Source organism: Aquarana catesbeiana, linkage group LG07, assembly GCF_042186555.1.
Source record: "Aquarana catesbeiana isolate 2022-GZ linkage group LG07, ASM4218655v1, whole genome shotgun sequence".
NCBI classification, from domain to species: Eukaryota; Metazoa; Chordata; class Amphibia; order Anura; family Ranidae; genus Aquarana; species Aquarana catesbeiana.
Genome location: NC_133330.1, coordinates 157,682,377 through 157,702,333, shown reverse-complemented (window position 1 = coordinate 157,702,333; position 19,957 = coordinate 157,682,377). Strand labels below are relative to the sequence as shown.

At 39.0% G+C, this 19,957-nt stretch overlaps 1 protein-coding gene across 5 annotated transcripts in view; it reads left to right on the top strand.

The window, feature by feature from the left end:
• LOC141103311 (myomegalin-like) overlaps positions 1-19,957 on the top strand; it is a 716,510-nt gene that overhangs the window by 486,126 nt on the left and 210,427 nt on the right. For all 5 annotated transcript variants that reach the window (XM_073592764.1, XM_073592765.1, XM_073592767.1 and 2 more), the window contains one exon: positions 18,370-18,483. In XM_073592764.1, the coding sequence (XP_073448865.1) occupies positions 18,370-18,483 (114 nt within the window). The remainder of the gene's footprint in view (positions 1-18,369; positions 18,484-19,957) is intronic.

Here is a 19,957-nt window from a genome sequence, read left to right as displayed (position 1 = left end):
AAATCTTCTGGCACAAAGTCATTTGGAGTGAAGAGACCAAAATTTAGCTTTTTGGCCACAGCCATAAACTCTACATTTGGAGAGGAGTCAACAAGGCCTATAATGAAAGGTACACCATTCCTACTGTGAAACACGGAGGTGGATTTGGGGATGTGTGAGCTACAAAGGCACAGGAAATTTGTTCAAAATTGATTGCAAGATAAATGCAGTATGTTATCAAAGAATACTGGATGAACATTTGCATTCAGCAACCAGGAAGCTGCGCATGGGACATACTTGGACATTCCAACATGACAATGATCCAAAACACAAGGCCAAGTTGACTGTCATTGGCTACAGCAGAGTAAAGTGAAGGTTCTAGAGTGACCATTTCAGTCTCCTGACCTCAATATCATTGAGCCACTCTGGGGAGATCACAAATGTGCAGTTCATGCAAGACAGCCCAAGAATTTACTGGAACTGGAGGCTTTTTGCCAGGAGGAATGGGCAGCCTTACCATCTGAGAAGATAAAGAGCCTGATCCACAAATGCCACAAAAGACTTCAAGCTGACATTGATGTTAAAGGGGGCAATACACACGGTATTAAGAACTGGGGTATGTAAACTTTTGATCAGGGTCATTTGGGTAGTTTCTGTTGTCATTATGATTTAAAAAGTTTAAATACAGTTGATTGATAATAAATGGCTTCAGCCAAACACTAGCCATGAGTGAAAGAAAAGTTTTTATGTTATCATTCATATTCTCTGAAAAATGGTCAAGAAATCATAAATTCTGCCAGGGTATGTAAACTTTTGAGCACAACTGTATACAGTGCATTCGGAGGTGTACAGTTTCTAATACAGGGCAGGCGGTGTACACAGTACATAATACAGTGTGTATAGTTTCAAACACACTTCAGGCGGTGTACACAGTATATAATACAGTGTAGTGCGGTGTTAAAAAAAAAAATACCCATCATGTCCGGAAAACCTCCAAGGAGAGGTAGACGCTCACAGGCCACTAAAAGTGGGCAAGCAGCCTCTGAAATAATATTTAACAGCAGGGACCGTTCCTGCACCCAACAAGAGTAACTGTGAAGGGTTACCGTGTTCTGCCACCACCAACACCTAAGGCCCAATTTTTCAGCAGAGTATATAGTGCAGTCCGTATAGTATATGTACTGCAGTTCAGAGTATAGCAATACATTACAGCCGTGAGCAATTTTGAATTACATTTTTTCCTTTAGAAATGTCATTTTGCTGTGGTACTTTTCTAAACATGGTAAAAATGCATACTTTCTGCCCAGCAATTCAAAACTACTGGTCACAAGTAATATCTGTAATATAAGAAGTGGTGGGAATAGATATAGCCCCAACCCCGCAGATATGCCTTCTAGGCTTAGTAGAAGAATTAGCCCCCAGGACAGCGGAGAGAACTCTGATAGGACTCCTGATTTTCTATGCCAGAAAAATGATCACTCTCTGCTGGAAAAAACGTGCCCCGCCGTCAATATTGCTATGGAAATTACATGTCAATAAAGTACTACCACTCTATAAGGAAACCTACCAAAATAGAGGATGCCCCAAAAAATACGGTAGAGTGTGGGCCAAATGGCTGGCTGAGGCCTCCGCGGCAACCGCAGACTGATTGAGCGTGTACATAATACCACTCTACGGGTGAATGATTTTGATACTTTGGGTGACTTTTTTGTATTGTAATCTCTGATATGGGTTTATTTGATATCTATTATTGTCCCTTGAGTCTCGACTGAAAGATCTGTTCCTTAGATATTTCAATTGAGCAGGAGCCAATACAGCACTAGGTTGTTTGTTTGTTCTTTTCTTGTGGACGTGCTACAGCTGTATGTCACTAATGATGGAAGCAGCCCACTTGCCGGCTGGCACTGGCCCCTGCGTGGGTCTAGTCCCAATGCTGTAGCAGGTTTACTGTTGTTTTTCTGTTTGTATGTCTTATACTCCATAAAAAGATTTTCAAAAAAAAAAAAAAAAATGCGCTACTTTACAGGCAGACTAAGGGGACCCCCCAGGCACGATATTTAAAGGAATATTTCATTTTTATTGTTTCACTTTATGCATTCTTAAAATCACTGCTCCTGAAAAAACAGCCGTTTTAAAAACTTATTTTGTACATTGATACATGTCTCCTGGGGCAGTACCCGGGTCCCCAAACACTTTTTATGGCAATAACATGCATATAAGCCTTTACAACGAGCACTTTTGATTTTTCACGTTTGTGTCCCATAGATGTTTGTATGAATTTTTTGTCTGTTTGCAAGCTCTGGTGCCAACCGAACCAGGAGGTGTTCGGCTCATCCCTAATTACCACGTTCATGTGGTCCATCTCCCTGTCTTCCATGGGCTATGTGTGCCTCCTTCTGAACACATATGTTTGAAATTAAAGACAATCAAGTTTATCATGTGATTTATTTTACATCAGTATATATTTGCTAACAATATGTATGGTCATATAGCTAGGATAATACTGCAGCTCCCGGCTGGCCGCTGTCGCTGGGAAAGTCCGTGGTCCCGACCTGCATCTGGAGACCAGAGGCCACCTTTGGCAACCCAAGTCTACCTATCTTATTTTCAGTCGATGCATCATCTCCATAGCTGCTGCTCATATTAGTTTCAATCACGATAACCCTCTTTGCTCCTTTCTGCAGTCGCTGGAGTACATTTAAGGTTTTCTGCATACTACCTACACGGCAATCCCTCTGTGTGCTAATAACATCTTGATGAATGCGTGATATTGCTCAGATGTGAGGGGAGGTGCTCTTTACAGCTATCGGCCATATAGCTCCAGTTATGCCCGCCAAAACACCTAAACTCCAGTCTGCCCCAGTTAAACATCCAAACAAGAGATCACTACCCATTCCAGTCTCTACTGGATCCATTCAGCAATACTTGGCCAACGCACGTGGCGACCAAGCCAGAACCTCGAGAACAAGCGCCTCTCCATCATCCCACGCCGCTTCTGTGAGAGAGAGCTCTCCGGCATCCTCCTATTGCTCTGACCTTATGGACGATCCTGGATCCCCCGCGGGTTCTGAAATGTCCACACTAATGAGCGGTCTCAAAAAAGAACTTGCAGGCATGTTTCACAGTTTGGAGAAATCCATTAAAAAAGAAATAACTGCAGTTAGATCTGATATGTCGCATATCTTGGTCAGAGTAGAGGAAACGGAGCAGCACCAAGACTCGCAAGCATTAGCTATTAAAGAATTGCAGGACACTGTTACCCAGTTGGCATATGCCCACCGTGCATCTTTGTATAAGCTTGAAGACCTCGAGAACCGTAACCGTAGAAATAACATACGCGTTAGAGGTCTGCCGGAAGCCACTGGAGATACTGATCTCGAACCTTCTATAAGAGGCATTTTTAACACTATCCTGGGTAACCCAGTCACTGCACCGTTACGCTTCGACTGTGTACATCGTGCCCTACGACCCCGTAATGCTAACTCAGATCTGCCCAGGGATGTTATATGTCGCCTGCATTACTTTGAAGATAAAAATGCTATCATGGTAAAGATGAGGGGTCTGCCTAGCATTGACTTTGACGGGGCTACCATCACCATCTATCCAGACCTCTCTAAGGATACTTTAGATCGTCGTAGAGCCCTAAAACCGCTCCTTGACCAACTACGCTCTGACGGGATCACATACAGATGGGGCTTTCCTGCCTGCCTGATTGCCACGAAAAATGGCCGCTCCCATACGCTGAGATTTCCTGAGGAACTCCCAACTTTTTTGCAGGATTTACATCTCTCACCCTTGGAACTTCCAGGCTGGCAGGATCCAATCCCCAAATTCTCCTGCCCCATGGACTCTCTTTGGAAGAAAACACCCTCAAAGAAGAGGCGCACTTCTCTTCCGGGTTCTGCACAAAAACATGGTTGAAACTTTTACCTTTTCACCCACGCCTCTATCATTAATGTAAACAATCCCTCTCCTATAAGAGGTTTTTCCCCCTTTTTTTTTTGTTTTACACAGTCCGATTTTGGTCGCTGTGATTTTCTACTTTTCCTTGCCTACATATGACCAAAGCGGACTCGCCATTAAGCTGACCAATGTTTGATCTTCCTTTTTTTATTTTTAGGTTTTTTAGTTCATACTCCAGGTTGGTCTACATTTGCGATTTCTTGTAGGATGTATATTGTTTATACTGATTCTAGTTTTATTTGTATGGTTCTCCACATTTCTAACTGGAACTTATTGTTTTCTTGTTGGCTGCAAGTTATTTGTTATTTTTTACAGGCCGTGTGCTGTCGGGGCACACTCCCCTCACTACCTCCCTCCAATAGCGTAACCCTGCCCCATCTCCTTCTGGGGTAGGCGAGTGCGAACGGCCCTGAAGTTGTCCTACCCCACCCCTGCTCAGGGATTGGGATGGCCTTTCGCTCTCTCTCTCCCCAACGGGACCATTGCAGATTTCTGCGTGATATTCATTTGTCTCCCACAAGTTCTTTGATTTACATGTATATTTTCTGTATATGTTTATTCTTTTCCATCCCTCCTCATTTCTCTCTCTACTTTCTCTTTCTCTCTCCTTTCCCCCCACTTCCTCCTCCCTGCTGGCATGCATGGCAAGCTAGGTTGAAGGCCCACATCTTATTTTAAATGGCTAAGGTAAAGATTGTATCCTATAATGTTAGGGGTCTTAATGTTGCGGCTAAACGACACCAAGTATATTGGGAGCTGAAACAAACCACTTAATCCATTGCCTTTCTTCAGGAAACGCATTTAACTCATACGACACCCGTTAAACTAACATCATCTAACTTTCCACAGTGGTATTATAGCCTATCAGACACCAATAAGGCCAAGGGGGTAGCTGTTGGTTTTTGCAAAAACATGTCCTTTAGGTTATCCGATATGCTTGCGGATGATCATGGTCACTTTCTTTTTCTTTGGGGATTTATTAGAAACACTCAATGCACTCTTGCAAATATCTATTGCCCGAACCATAATCAACCAACCTTTCTCTCCCAAATACTGACTAAATTGTCACACTTCGCTAAGGGACTTATTATCCTAGCAGGGGACATAAACATGCCATTAGACCCCACTATTGATACGTCACAAAATCGTTCTAATATCTCTTTTAAACGACTGAAATTTGTGAAAAAACGACTTCTTGATCTTCAATTAATGGATGTCTGGCGCCTTCTTCATCCTAAGGAGAAGGATTTTTCACATTACTCCTCAACACATCAATCATACTCCAGAATAGACAATATATTCTTAGATCATTTTCATCTCCCCCTCTTACACTCTACTCATATAGGCACCGCATCTATTTCAGACCATGCACCTGTGTCGATGACATTGACCATGCCTTCCCTACCCCGACGCACCACCAATTGGAAGCTGAATGACTCCCTTCTCTCTGATGAAGTGGAGGTTTCCATGTTGGCTTCTCATCTATCGCAATACTTTAAGGAAAACAAACCATCTGACACCTCCCCCTCTATTGTGTGGGAGGCTCACAAGGCTACTATTAGAGGCCGACTCATTGAGCTTGGTGCTCGGAAGAAAAGGGAGCATGGTCAACAAATTGACCGGGTTTTACAACAGATAGTGGCTCTTGACAAGCAACATAAACTTTCTTTACATATTGAACACCTTCAATCCCTCACACTTAAACGAGAGGAATTAAAATCCCTCCTTAATTTAGAAACCAAGCGAAAGTTCCAACGCCTGTCACAAAAATTTTACGAATGGGGGAACAAACCTAGTAGATTGTTAGCCAGATCATTAAAAACTAAACAATCACAATCGTTTATTCCCAAAATCAAACTTCCGTCAGGTGCATTAGCGCATGCAACTCCAGACATCGCTAAAGCCTTCAGAGAGTATTATGCGGATTTGTATAACGTCAAAAACGACTTATCCTCTCTTCCTCATAAGGAGAGACGGAATCGCATGCTTTCCTACCTGAAAGAAGCTAATCTTCCCAAATTGCCCATATCTGTCCTTAAAGAATTAGAGGAAGACTTTTCGGTTGAGGAATTTCAAGTAGCATTAAAGTCTTCACCTTCTGGTAAAGCCCCTGGACCGGACGGGTTCACTATTCTTTATTATAAAACATTCAGTGACATCCTGCTTCCTCACCTCTCCGCATATGCAAACTCTATCTCTCACTCCTCAGGTTTACGCCCGGAATCACTTTCAACTCATATTACTGTTATTCCCAAACCAGATAAGGACCCTACCCTTTGTAACAGTTATAGACCAATATCATTAATAAATGTTGACATTAAATTATTCACCAAAGTAATGGCAAACCGCTTGCTTCCCCTTATACCCAAATGGATCTCGGCAGACCAATCAGGTTTCATACCCACTAGAGAAGCAAAAGATAATTCTCTCCGAGCAATCTCCTTAATTCAATATGTTCAGCGATGCTCCCAGCCCACCCTACTCCTTTCTACTGATGCAGAAAAAGCTTTTGATAGGGTGGACTGGGAGTACCTTAAATTGACCTTACGCCACTTTGGTCTTGGACCCAAAATGTTCCATCGTATCTCATCCCTTTATTCTGATCCCTCAGCACAAATTAGAATTAATGGGACGCTAAGTGACCCCTTTGTTCTACATAATGGAACCAGGCAAGGATGTCCCCTCTCTCCTCTCCTTTTTGCTATCACCTTAGAACCCTTCTTAGCTACAATTAGGAATAATGCTAATATCAAAGGCATACAAATAGGTAACAGATCCCATAAATACGCAGCTTATTCAGATGATGTTTTATTTTTCATTCAACCACGTATTTCGATTCCCAATTTGATGTCTGCATTTTCCACGTTTCATTCAATTTCTAACTTCAAAATAAACCTAAAATAAATCTAAATCCGAAATTTTAATCATTAACATCCATAAATCCGAGGCTCTCTCCCTCAAACCCCTCTTTCCTTTTAAATGGGAACCAAAATGTATGAAATACTTAGGTATTTATCTTACTTCTAATCTTCAATCCCTTTTTCGATATAATTATATTCCCATGCTAAACAGGATTAGAACTGATTTACGAAATTGGTCTAACTTGTCCCATACCTGGTTAGGGAAAGTAAATATAATTAAAATGAATATTTTACCTCGCATCCTCTTTCTCTTTCAAATGCTACTATTGAATGTTCCAGTGGGGTTTTTCACTATTTTACAATCCATGATTTCTCGCTTCTTCTGGAAGGACAGACATCCTAGAATATCCAGGGAGTTATTGTTTCATTCCAAATGCCCAGGTGGTCTGGCACTTCCCAATTTCAAAGCATATTACCAAGCGACTGTCTTGGCCAGACTAGCTGATTGGAAATACGCTCTTAACTCGAAATTATGGGTACAAATTGAGTATTTCTTAAGTGGCATGGACCTTTCAATGGCTCCCTGGATACCCCGCTCCCACAGGAAGCTTGCTCGTTCTACCTCGGCTCTCACCATATCCTCTCTAGATGTATGGGATGCCTTACATAAAAAACTTTCTTGGACTTATGACTCCCCCTTATTACCTCTCCTCAATCATACATATTTTTTGCCAGGTCTTCTGGATCCAGGCTTTAAATCATGGAGGCCGGAAGAACCCCTTTTGCTCCATCATATTCTAAATGGCAATGTATTAAAACCATTATCTGCGATCCTCGCCCCTAAACCTGTCACGTTTCTAGATAAGTGGAGATATCACCAAATACAACACTTCTTAAGCTCTCTTCCTACTCCACTTAGGGGCGTCAGTGATTTAAACGGTATAGAAGTTATATTTCATCCAAAAGACCCTCCTCTACATAGCATTTTGTTATTTTATAAAGCCCTTATCACTCTTCAAAATCCCGGCTTCCCAACTTACTTGACTAAATGGAAAGATGACTTTGATCTTTCCCTGACTGATAACCAAAAGGATAGGATCCTTCAATTAGCTCACACCTCATCAATAGCCTCAGAGGTTAACTATAAATTGCTCACTAGATGGCATTACACCCCAGTTAGATTGCACCAAATGTTCCCCGCCAGTTCCCCATTGTGCTGGAGGAACTGTGGGAACAAAGCTACTCATGCACACATATGGTGGTTTTGCCCACTTATCCGCCAATATTGGGATGTCATTCGTGATCTGATTGTTCAGATTGCTGATGTTCACATACCAAATGACCCGTGGGCTATCCTTTTTCATGTTACAAAAACCCCCATAAGGTCGTACAAACGCTCAATCATTCCTCATCTATTGAATGCTGCCAAGGCCTTAATTCCCACTTTATGGGGTCAACCAGTAATTCCTTCTATAAAGAATTGGCTGCAAATGATTGACAACGTACACCTCATGGAGAGTATCACCCACAATATCAGAGGGACCTCTCAGAAACATTCTCTAATTTGGGATCCTTGGAAAAAATTTCAGACCACTTCCTCATATAAAAATCTTATTACACAAACCCCTTAAACCTATCATTCATACTTAGCCACCTAGCATTGCATTTAATTTCGCGAATGCACCTCTCTTTTCAATACATGGCCCTGCATGCCGGCAACCCTCCACCTTCCTTCCCCTCCCTCTTAATCTTTTTCTTTCACTTCTTCCTCTTATATTCTTTCTTATTCTTTCTTTCTTCTATTCTCTTTCTTTCTACACTTTTCTCCCATTACTCTTTCTGAGTGTTTATTTTTAATAAACCAATGCAATATGTTTCTATTCAACTACGTTCGGTTCATAGTGCTCACATAGTTTATATCCTTTGCCCAATCAGCTAGTGCGCTGACTTTATGTGTCTCCTTGGGGGCAATTATAGAATTATTCTAATCGATGTGGTATGTGAGTACTGTTTTCTGTGTTATTGTAAAAATGGAAATGTTCTCTATTTTGAGTTTTACTTGTATCTTTGTTATATTTTTCTTTAATAAAAATGTATTAAACAAAAAAAAAAACCATGTGACCAGTCTAAAGACATCTGGAAAAGGTAAGTATTAAAACTAAAAAGGCATCATCATCATCACAGTGGAGATTAAGGGTGGAGGAGGTGGAGGTGGAGCCCTGCACTTTATAAGTGTTTCTTATATTGCTACCTATTTATTTTATTTATTACAGGTACTTATATAGCAGTGTCAATTTTCCCAGAGCTTTACATATTTATTGTAATTGGCATTCTTTTCACAGAAAGAAAAGAGACATAAAAAAAGAAGAAAATAAATCAGTTTGAATTGTCTTTATTTCTTTTATCGACATTTTTTTTGCTTTTTGTGAAAGAAAGTAACATAACAATAAAGTGCACAAAAAAAAGAAAAGAAAACACAAATACACTTTGTAACGCAATAAACAGACAGTGAAGGGCGCATTAGTAGTGCGATAATAAATAAATAAATATGGTGTTGACTCAATCATATAATAAGGCGCAACAGTGCATGCTACAATAAATTAAATCATGCATTACCAATAAAGTGACTATAGTGCAGAAAAAGTTCAAAATGTGTCTCATATTATGAAACAAAAATCACAATCTTCTTAAATACTCCAATCACCACATGACAATAAAGTGCAAATGCTATATTATTCGTGCTTCACCCGAAGTGGTATGTCAAAGCGCTCACCAGATAGTAGTGGCCACAAAGTCACCCTCAGGCATGGAAAAGATCAAGTAAAATAATTAATCAGGGGTTTCTTTCCGGATGTCCTGGCATGGAGGATGTCAGTGCAGAAGGACTCCAATAAAAGAACAGCAGGAGTATATATATATATATATATATATATATATGTGTTAAGAAAAATAAGGGGAATAACTGCGCTACAGTGAAATACATAAACAATAACAATTATAGCTGCGATTCATCTATGTAACACAAACACAGTGAAATTAGAAAAAAAGGGGGGTTGAATCGCGCTAAAACAGATTGGTGATCATACACATCATCATCAAACCAAATATTTAGAACTAAGTGAAGAGTTCCCCTTTAGTGTATACATAATATACAAAACACATGTCAAATGAATAATCAATCCAAAAATAAAATGTTCAAAGTGATAATAAAAAGTCCATGTATAAAAAAGAAATCACCCAAGTGATATGAAAGTAGAGCGACGTGTTCTCGTCACCTCCCATTGCTGCTGTTGTTTCCAGTAGGACGGGCTGTCTGTGAGCTTCCAGCCGGCGCTCCAGACTACACTACATGCCTACTATTGTCTACTAACATGTGAGTTTAACTTTTTACTTATCCAATAAAGTTAATGATTTTACACTATATGGAGCCTTTATTTCCTTCTATGACCGTATCTGCAATGCTGTGGGCTGATGTCTGAGTCCCTGTCAGTGTGAACATCTTTAGCCTGACCCTGCAGTCTTTGATGTCCCATCTCGGTATAAGGTCTCTGATCCATTGGTCGTGGTTCGAAGCAGTATTAACAAACAGCTTTCTCTGATCCTCTGTAATGGGGGATCATGAGTTTCTGGTAAGCGGCCAGTCTGATTTCACGGTGGTGGAGCAAGCACGCTTTTTCTTCTCACAGCAAGAATTTATGTTTTTTGGAACTTTTTTAAGATACTTTCATATCACTTGGGTGATTTATTTTTTATACATGGACTTTTTATTATCACTTTGAACATTTTATTTTTGGATTGATTATTCATTTGACATGTGTTTTGTATATTATGTATACACTAAAGGAGAACTCCTCACTTAGTTCTAAATATTTGGTTTGGTGATGATGTGTATGATCACCAATCTGTTTTAGTGCGATTCAACCCCCCCTTTTTTTCGTATATATATGTGTGACTTCTTGTACCTGAGCCTCGGTACTTCAATTCACCAACCAAATCTGTAAAGAGTGGCTCCCCATGAAAGCCACAGAAGCTCAAATAGTGTAAAAACATCTTTAATCCAAATAAAAACTTCACAGCCAAACAGGGGTGCAAGGTACAGGACGAGAAGAGAAACAGATGGGCTGCAGCTACGGAGGAAAAGCAGAGACCAATGCGGTACCTTACGAATCTGTGGGTACTCGATGTCCATCTCGGTGTGCGCTCCAGCTGATACCAGGAACAGAGGACTCGTTGCTGCATGTCGAGCCTCCCTTTCAATATATTTCACGCTGTGTGCACGTCATCAGGAAAGGGCTCAGTGCCATTTTACTGGAGCTTAAATAGTAATGCCTTTAATGTGATTGGTCAAAACGAAACAGCCTAAGGGAAAAACTTTTCTTAGGGAACAAATGTCCGTAGTTAACAAAAGGAAAAAAACCTCCGTTAATCTCCTTAGCTGCAACCTTACAATAAACCTAATTAATTTATAAAAATAAATAATAATAAAAATGGGGCATATATTGCTTATATCTCAGGACTGTTTTAAAAGAATTATAGGTCCTATGACAGGTAAAACAACCCCTATACAGTGCCTTGAAAAAGTATTCATACCCCTTGAAATTTTCCACATTTTGTCATGTTACAACCAAAAACATAAATGTATTTTATTGGGATTTTATGTGATAGACCAACACAAAGTAGCACATCATTGTGAAGTGGAAGGAAAATGATAAACGGTTTTCAATTTTTTTTACAAATAAATATATGAAAAGTTTGGCATGCATTTGTATTCAGCCTCCTTTACTCTGATACCCCTAACTAAAATCTAGTGGAACCAATTGCCTTCAGAAGTCACCTAATTCGTAAATAGATTTCACCTGTGTGTAATTTAATCTTAGTATAAATACAGCTGTTCTGTGAAGTCCTCAGAGGTTTGTTAGAGAACCTTAGTGAACAAACAGCAACATGAAGGCCATGGAACACACCAGACAGGTCAGGGATAAAGTTGTGGAGAAGTATAAAGCAGTACTTGCTGTAGGTTATAAAAAAATATCCCAAGCTTTGAAATCTCAGGGAGCACTGTTCAATCCATCATCCTACCAAGACATGGCCATCCACCTAAACTGACAGGCCAGGCAAGGAGAGCATTAATCAGAGAAGCAGCCAAGAGACTCATGGTAACTCTGGAGGAGCTGCAGAGATCCACAGCTCAGGTGGGAGAATCTTTCCACAGGACAACTATTAGTTGTGCACTCCACAAATCTAGCCTTTATGGAAGAGTGGCAAGAAAAAAGCCATTATTGAAAGAAAGCCATAAGAAGTCCAGTTTGCAGTTTGCAAGAAGCCATGTGGGGCAAACAGCAAACGTGTGGAAGAAGGTGCTCTGACCAGATGAGACCAAAACTGAACTTTTTGGCCTAAAAGCAAAACGCTATGTGTGGCAGAAAACTAACACTGCACATCAACCTGAACACACCATCCCCACCGTGAAAAATGGTGGTGGTAGCATAATGTTGTGGGGGATGCTTTTCTTCAGCAGGGACAGGGAAGCTGGTCAGAGTTGATGGGAAGATGGATGGAGCCAAATACTGGGCAATCTTATAAGAAAACCTGTTAGTCTGCAAAAGACTTGAGACTGGGGAGGAGGTTCACCTTTCAGCAGGACAACAACCCTAGCTGATTGCTTGGAGTTCAGCTTTGAGGGTATATATATTATTTACACATTTAATAATATTTTTAATTAAAGCAGAGTTAAACCCAAAACCAAGAATGTAATATATTGCAGTGGTGGCCGCATTTGTTTTGTTTTTATAGGCTTTTTCCCCTCTGTTTTCACCTGGTGATCTGGCCAGTATCACACTTCCTGTATTACAGTGCCCTCACTTTTATATAAATAAATAAATACCGTACTTATCGGCGTATAACACGCACTTTTTTCCCCTTAAAATCAGGGGAAAATCGTGGGTGCGTGTTATACGCGGATCCCCCCGCCGATTGTGAGCTTTTTGGCCATTCTCTGAGGCTTTTGGCCATTCTCGGCAGCTCTCGGCAGCTCTCGACCGCTTTCAGCTGTTCTCGGCGGCTTTCGGCGGCTCTCGCAGTCCCGCTGCATCCAAAAGCCACCGAGAGCGTCCGAAAGCCACCGAGAGCGGCCGAGAGCCACCGAGAATGGCCAAAAGCAGCCGAAAGCCTCCGAGAATGGCCAAAAAGCTCACAATCGGTGGCTCTCGGCCGCTTTTGGCTGTTCTCGGTGGCTTTCGGCGGCTCTCGCAGTCCCACTGCGTCCAAAAGCCACCAAGAGCGGCCGAGAGTCACCAAGAACGGCGGCGCCATTTTTCAAACTTGTGTACCTATAAGTTTGCAAATGACACAGGGACAAGGCTACAGGTGGACACTGGCTACAGATGGACACTGACAAGGCTACAGATGGACACTGATAAGGCAGCATTGATGGGCATTTAAATGTAAGTTTTTTCCTTAAACTTCCCTCCTAAAAATTTTTTTCCTTAAAATTACCTACTAAACTTGGGGGGTGTGTTATACGCCGGCGCGTGTTATACGCCGATAAATACGGTAAATAAAAGCTGATCATTGTAAGCACCGCTTTCAGTGGTAGATGGTTTGTCTCAACACTCTAACTGCTTAATTTTTCTGTAGAGCTTGTTCTGTTGAAAATCAGCAGGCTTATTGGCCAGACAGCAAGTGAAAATAAAGGAAAGAAAGCCTAAAAGAGAAATAGAATGCAGCCATCACATCTAAGAAGTGGAATGCTACAATATATTTATTGTTTGCACACTCTAACAATGCAGGTATCTTCTTAGGTCTTAAGTTAGCTGTACACTAGTAGAATTTCATTCAAAAACAATTGTTTGATTTACTAATAAATAGTGGGGTCAAACTGACATTCTTTTTCGATCACAGTGGCAAGAAAATTTGAATGAGCAGAATGAAAACATTTTTAACAGTGAATGTGTTTTCTGTTTGGGAAAGTCCATTCACTCAAAAACCAATTGTTAAAATCAAATGTATTTTGAAGTACTTTTGATTGACACATCATGTCATTGAATGTACTGAAATTTCATGCAAATGTTAATACAAAAATTTGTTTGAAAATCTACTAGTGTACACTTGCTTTAAAAGGGATTTATATAAAGTGTAAAATAAACTAAACTAAAACTTGCGCCAAATGTTGAACTAAATATCGTGCAAAAATTATCATTTATAAATTATAAAGACCACAGCAGCTATTGCAAAGGTACTAAACCTTAAGGATATATGTGAGAGTTCCAACAGCGCTTATGGATAACATACTAAATGTGTATACATAATAAAGTGCAATGTGCTATACAAAAAATGCCCAATGGTAAATAATACAAAAAATATATATAAAAGTGCCAAGTGCTTCCGACGGTAATAGGGTGACAAGATTGAAAGGAAATGTTTGGAGACCACGCTCTGTATAAGAGCACAAAAAATCCCCTTTTGTGACCCCACTCACCAGAGCCCGTCGACCCTCAGCTTTGCAGTCCAAGAATCAAAAAACGCTTAATGGTGTCACGATGGTAAATCCAGGGTTGAAGAAACTCCCACGGGTAATTGGTACGCGTACCAGGGAAACGATATAGAGGAAAAGAAAAAAAGGCATACAGTGAAGTACTGCTGGCACTGTTATGCCCCGTACACACGATCGGACATTCCGACAACAAAATCCATGGATTTTTTCGGACGGATGTTGGCTCAAACTTGTCGGAAAATCCGATCGTTCTGAATGCGGTGAGGTAAAACACGTACGTCAGGACTATAAATGGGGCAGTAGCTTTCCTCTCTTAATTTATTCTGAGCATGCGTGGCACTTTGTGCATCGGATTTGTGTACACACGATCGGAATTTCGGACAACGGATTTTGTTGTCGGAAAATTTTATATCCTGCTCTCAAACTTTGTGTGTCGGAAATTCCTATGGAAAATGTGTGATGAAGCCTACACATGGTCGGAATTTCCGACAACAAGGTCCTAGCACACATTTTCCATCGGAAAATCCTATCGTGTGTACAGGACATTAAACTGCGCATTAGAAAAGCGCCACTCATGAGACAGCTAGTAAAACAGGCATCAGTGTAATCCAGGTTCGCAACCGCAGTGTGGTTCCGCGTGCGTTCCACGGATACCGGAAATAGCGTCACAGGTACGTAAAACCGGAAGTGCGTCAAAGTGTTTCGCCCCCCCTCCAAGGCATCATCAAGGACAATGATGTCCTTGATGGTGTGTTTAGGGTGATGTGCAGTGTTAGTTTTCCTGCTATGCACAGCATTTTGCTTTTAGGACAAAAAGTTCAATTTCGGTCTCATCTGACCAGAGCACCTTTTTCCTTATGTTTGCTGTATCTCCCACATGGCTTCTCACAAACTGCAAACTGGACTTCTTATGCCTTTTTTTCATCAATGGGTTTCTTCTTGCCACTCTTCAATAAAGGCCAGATTTATGAAGTGCACCACTAATAGTTGTCCTGTGGACAGATTCTCCCACCTGAGCTGTGGATCTTTACAGCTCCTCCAGAGTTACCATGGGCCTCTTGACTGCTTCTCTGATTAATGCTCTCCTTGCCCGGCCCGTCAGTTTAGGTGGACGGCCATGTCTTGGTAGCTTTGCAGTTGTGCCATCCTCTTTCCATTTTCAGATGATGGATTGAACAGTGCTCCGTGAGATGTTCAAAGCTTGGGAAATTTTTTATAACCTAACCCTGCTTTAAACTTCTCCACAACTTTATCCCTGACCTGTCTGGTGTGTTCCTTGGTGTTCATGATGATATTTGTTCACTATGGTTCTCTAACAAAGCTCTGAGGGCTTCACAGAACAGCTATATTTATACTGAGATTAAATTACACACAGGTGGACCCTATTTACTAACTAGGTGACTTCTGAAGGCAATTGGTTCCACTAGAATTTAGTTAGGGGATATCAGAGTAAAGGGGGCTGAATACAAATGCACGCCACACTTTTCATATATTTATTTGTAAAAAATGTTGAAAACCATTTATCATTTTCCTTCCATTTCACAATTATATGCTACTTTGTATTGGTCTATCACATAAAATCCCAATAAAAGACATTTACAATTATGGTTGTAACATAACAAAATGTGGAAAATTTCAATGGTTATGAATGCTTTTTCATATATATATATATATATATATATATATATATATATATATATATATATATATATATATATATATATATATATATATATATGAGACAAACCATCTACCACTGACAGAGGTGCTTACAATGATCAGCTTTTATTTATTTATGTAAAACCTGTAACCCAAAAGAAAAAAAAAATGTTGCTGTAACTGCTTGTGTAACTGCAGTGTGACTTCAGTTTACTAGTGTATCTAAATCTGCTAGTACATCTACCACTCCCCTTCCTCCCAGACTGACAATGCTGCTGTCCAAATGTGCCCCTGTACTCTTTCACCCTGAGTGAGGGCACTATAATACAGGAAGTGTGATACTGGTCAGATCACCAGGTGAAAACAGAAGGAAAAAGCCTATAAAAACAAAACAAATGTGGCCACGACTGCAATGTATTACATTCTTGGTTTTGGGTTTAACTCTGCTTTATTAAAAATATTTTTAAATGTGTTGGCATGTGAATATATAATTACCCTCAAAGCTGAACTCCAAGCAATCACCTAAATACTGTATATGCTATATATATATATATATATATATATATATATATATATATATCATATGAAAACGGCGTTCAAACCACACATGTGAGGTATCGCCGCAATCATTAGAGCGAGAGCAATAATTCTAGCCCTAGACCTCCTCTGTAACTCAAAACATGCAACCTGTAGAATTTTTTAAACGTCGTCTATGGAGCTTTTTAAGGGTAAAAGTTTGACGCCATTCCACGAGCGGGCACAATTTTGAAGCGTGACATGTTGGGTACTTTACTCGGTGTAACATTATCTTTCACAATGTAAAAAAAAATTGTGCTAACTTTACTGTTGTCTTATTTTTTAATTTAAAACATGATTTTTTTCCAAAAAAAGTGCGCTTGTAAGACCGATGCGCAAATACGGTATGACAAAAAGTATTGCAATGACCGCCATTTTATTCTCTAGGGTGTTAGAAAAAAAAATGTATAATGTTTGGGGGTTCTAAGTAATTTTCTAGCAAAAAAACTTGTTTTAAACTATAAACACTGAGTCTGAAAAACAGGCTCGGTCCTTAAGTGGTTAAGCCATCTTCATGTAGCCCTTTAAGCAGTAATAAATAATTAATACTGCAGTGTTTCTGAGTATTCCCTTATTAGACATTTAGGTATGCAAATTAAAAGTGCGCTCTGTTTAATGCATATGTAAGTCACATGACCACTGAAATAACATATGTATATTTGTTTGTTTTGCAAACTGCCAGTATGCTGCTTGGCACATTTTGTTCTGTGCGCTAACCAAGCAACAATATTTCTTTGATTTAAAAAATAATGAAATGTTATGCAGTATGTTTTGCAGCAATGCTGCTACTTTTCTTGATGAGCAATTTTAATTGCATCTCTAGATTATTAAAAAAAGAGCAAGGGAAATCCTTAAAAAAATCTTTATTGAAGCTCATCTGAAGCCAATAAAAAAAAAATGATAATTTGTTTTTTTTTCAGTCTAAGTACTTTTTCTGCAAGTACAGAAAATACATGATAATCCTACCAGAAACACAGTGTGCAGTGAACTGCAAATCCAAACAGTCTTATCAGCCTGTCTAGTCCTAGAGGTTTTTTTTTTTATTTATCTTTTATTGTTATTTGGCAAAAGGAAACAATAAAATCCACATCATATTTTTGTTTCTTATTTATTGTCATTTTTTTCTTTCTGTGAAACCGGTATAATTAATTGATAGGACTATATGTCCAGCATGAACAACATTAATTATTAAAACACCAAATAATATATACCAAATATATGATTTTATTAAATAATCCATCTAAAAACACAATTTCATATATTAAAAGAAATTCTTTGTCACAATATTTTGTGTAAGATTGACTGTTACAGAAAATGCAACAGATAAAGTTTATTACAAGGTCTATGTGTTTCAGAACTGACCAGTTTTCTTAGGACTGCACTGTGTGTTGTTAACACTAATTATTTTATTTGTAAATGTTAATGTTATCTCATGGTAATTTAATGTATGTAGTTTTCACTAAAAGAAAAACATGACAGAAAATATGTTAATAGACTTCATACATTATTTGTTTCATGTTATATGATTGATGGAATTCTTAAACATGATCATATGTGCACTTACAATTCACCTAATTTACTAAATGTATCAGGGCATATTCCACCATTGATTCTCGCTGTCCTCTCCCCTGCATATCCAACAGGGGGAGGGGGAGGCGTAGATATACTGTATATCAGTTATACCTGTGCATCTTTGTGTTGTAATGGTGTGCAGTTTGTCTGTGTGTTCTGTTAATGTGTATTTTCTCTGATTGTGTGTGCGTTGAATCTATTTACTATTTGCTATAAGTGGGGATGGCCTATAACCTTCACTTAAATAACTGTTCATTTTTTGTCCAGATGAAGTCCAAAAAAAGTCTGATACCTGCCAGATGCAGATGGACTTCCAGGACCAGGGCTATGAAACATGTGGAAAGAGTGAAAATGAAATGGATCGGGAAACAACAAGTCCAGGTAATAATAGAATGTCCAATTTAATTGTATTGTTTCTGTTTATTTTTGTAATGCTTCTGAGCATGGGCTCTTCAAGATATGCTGTATCCAGTGACAGGTAATCAAGGATACTTTTTCGGCATATTTATAAACTATTGAATGTGACATTCACAAAACATTCATTGCAGGTATATTCCTGGAGCATGTATTTCAAATTACAGTTATTGAATTGCCTGTAGCGGCTGTTTGGTTAATGTCAAATTTGCTGATTTATAAATATGACCCATATGTGTATTTAATATGGCCACCACATAAGATTCAGTATTTGTCCCAATACTTTTCACAATATTTTACTTTTTTACATTCAAAAAATTGTGGTGTTTTTTGATAGTAAAAAGAAGAAGGAGGAGGGGTATAGAAGACAAAAACAGGTTGGGGAGTAAATACAATTAGCAAATACAACAATAGAGGTATCATTATGGAAGAAGAGATAAAAGAGAAGAGATATATTTGAAAATAAACAGAGTGTATTGTATTGTAATATTGCACAATAATGAATGGATAAACAAATAAATACAATAAATAAAATAATTCAATAAAATATCAAAAGTACACCAGCATTTAAAGAAATGATCAAGTGACCTCAGAGAATAAATAATATGAAAGGTAAGATAATTGTCATTTTGGGCCCAATGGTGTTTACTAACCTAACTAAGCTAACTGAACTGCAGGGAAGGGTGAGGGCTCTTACCTACAGAAAAAGTAGTATCACCGGTTAAATATAATTCTGTGGTGTAAGAGGTACCTGTTTAGAGTGAACCAACCACTGAGCCCATATCTTTTGGAATTTAGCAGGGCAGTGCCTGTGTTCATATATGCTTTTCTTATATGGAAGTTTAGCATTAATTTGGCGCTAATATGATTCATGGGTCAGAGAGGTGGCTTAACCTCCCTGGTGGTATGATTATTTCAGATTTTAGGTGCTGAAAGCGGTACCATTATTTTGCACAGAAATTTGGCGTTTTATATTATAGGCCTGTAATTCTTAGGAATAATTCACTTACATCTGTCCAAACAAGAATCTAGTAGACATCCCGGGTATGATAAAGTTTGAAAAACGAAATAAAAAATTATAATATAATAAATAACTATAAATAATTATAACAAATAATAATATAATAATAAAAATTATTCAATAATGTAATCAAATCAAAAACACTGAAATTTGCTCAGTTGCAGAATTGTCGCTTTTGTTACTTTTAGTGTTTGATGACGGATTTCCCCACAAATCATTATCACTCAATTCTGCGAGTGATTCTAATTTATTATCGCTGTTTTCTAGCTGGTCTGAAACCACTTTTGATGCAAAGGGACAGTTTTGGTTGCTATGGACAATCTCCAGTTTCCAGGCAGAAAGAACAGTTTTTATAATATAAAACTGCATGCAGGACACTGGGCAGACCACTAGGGATAAAGGGGATGTGTAATTATTTGA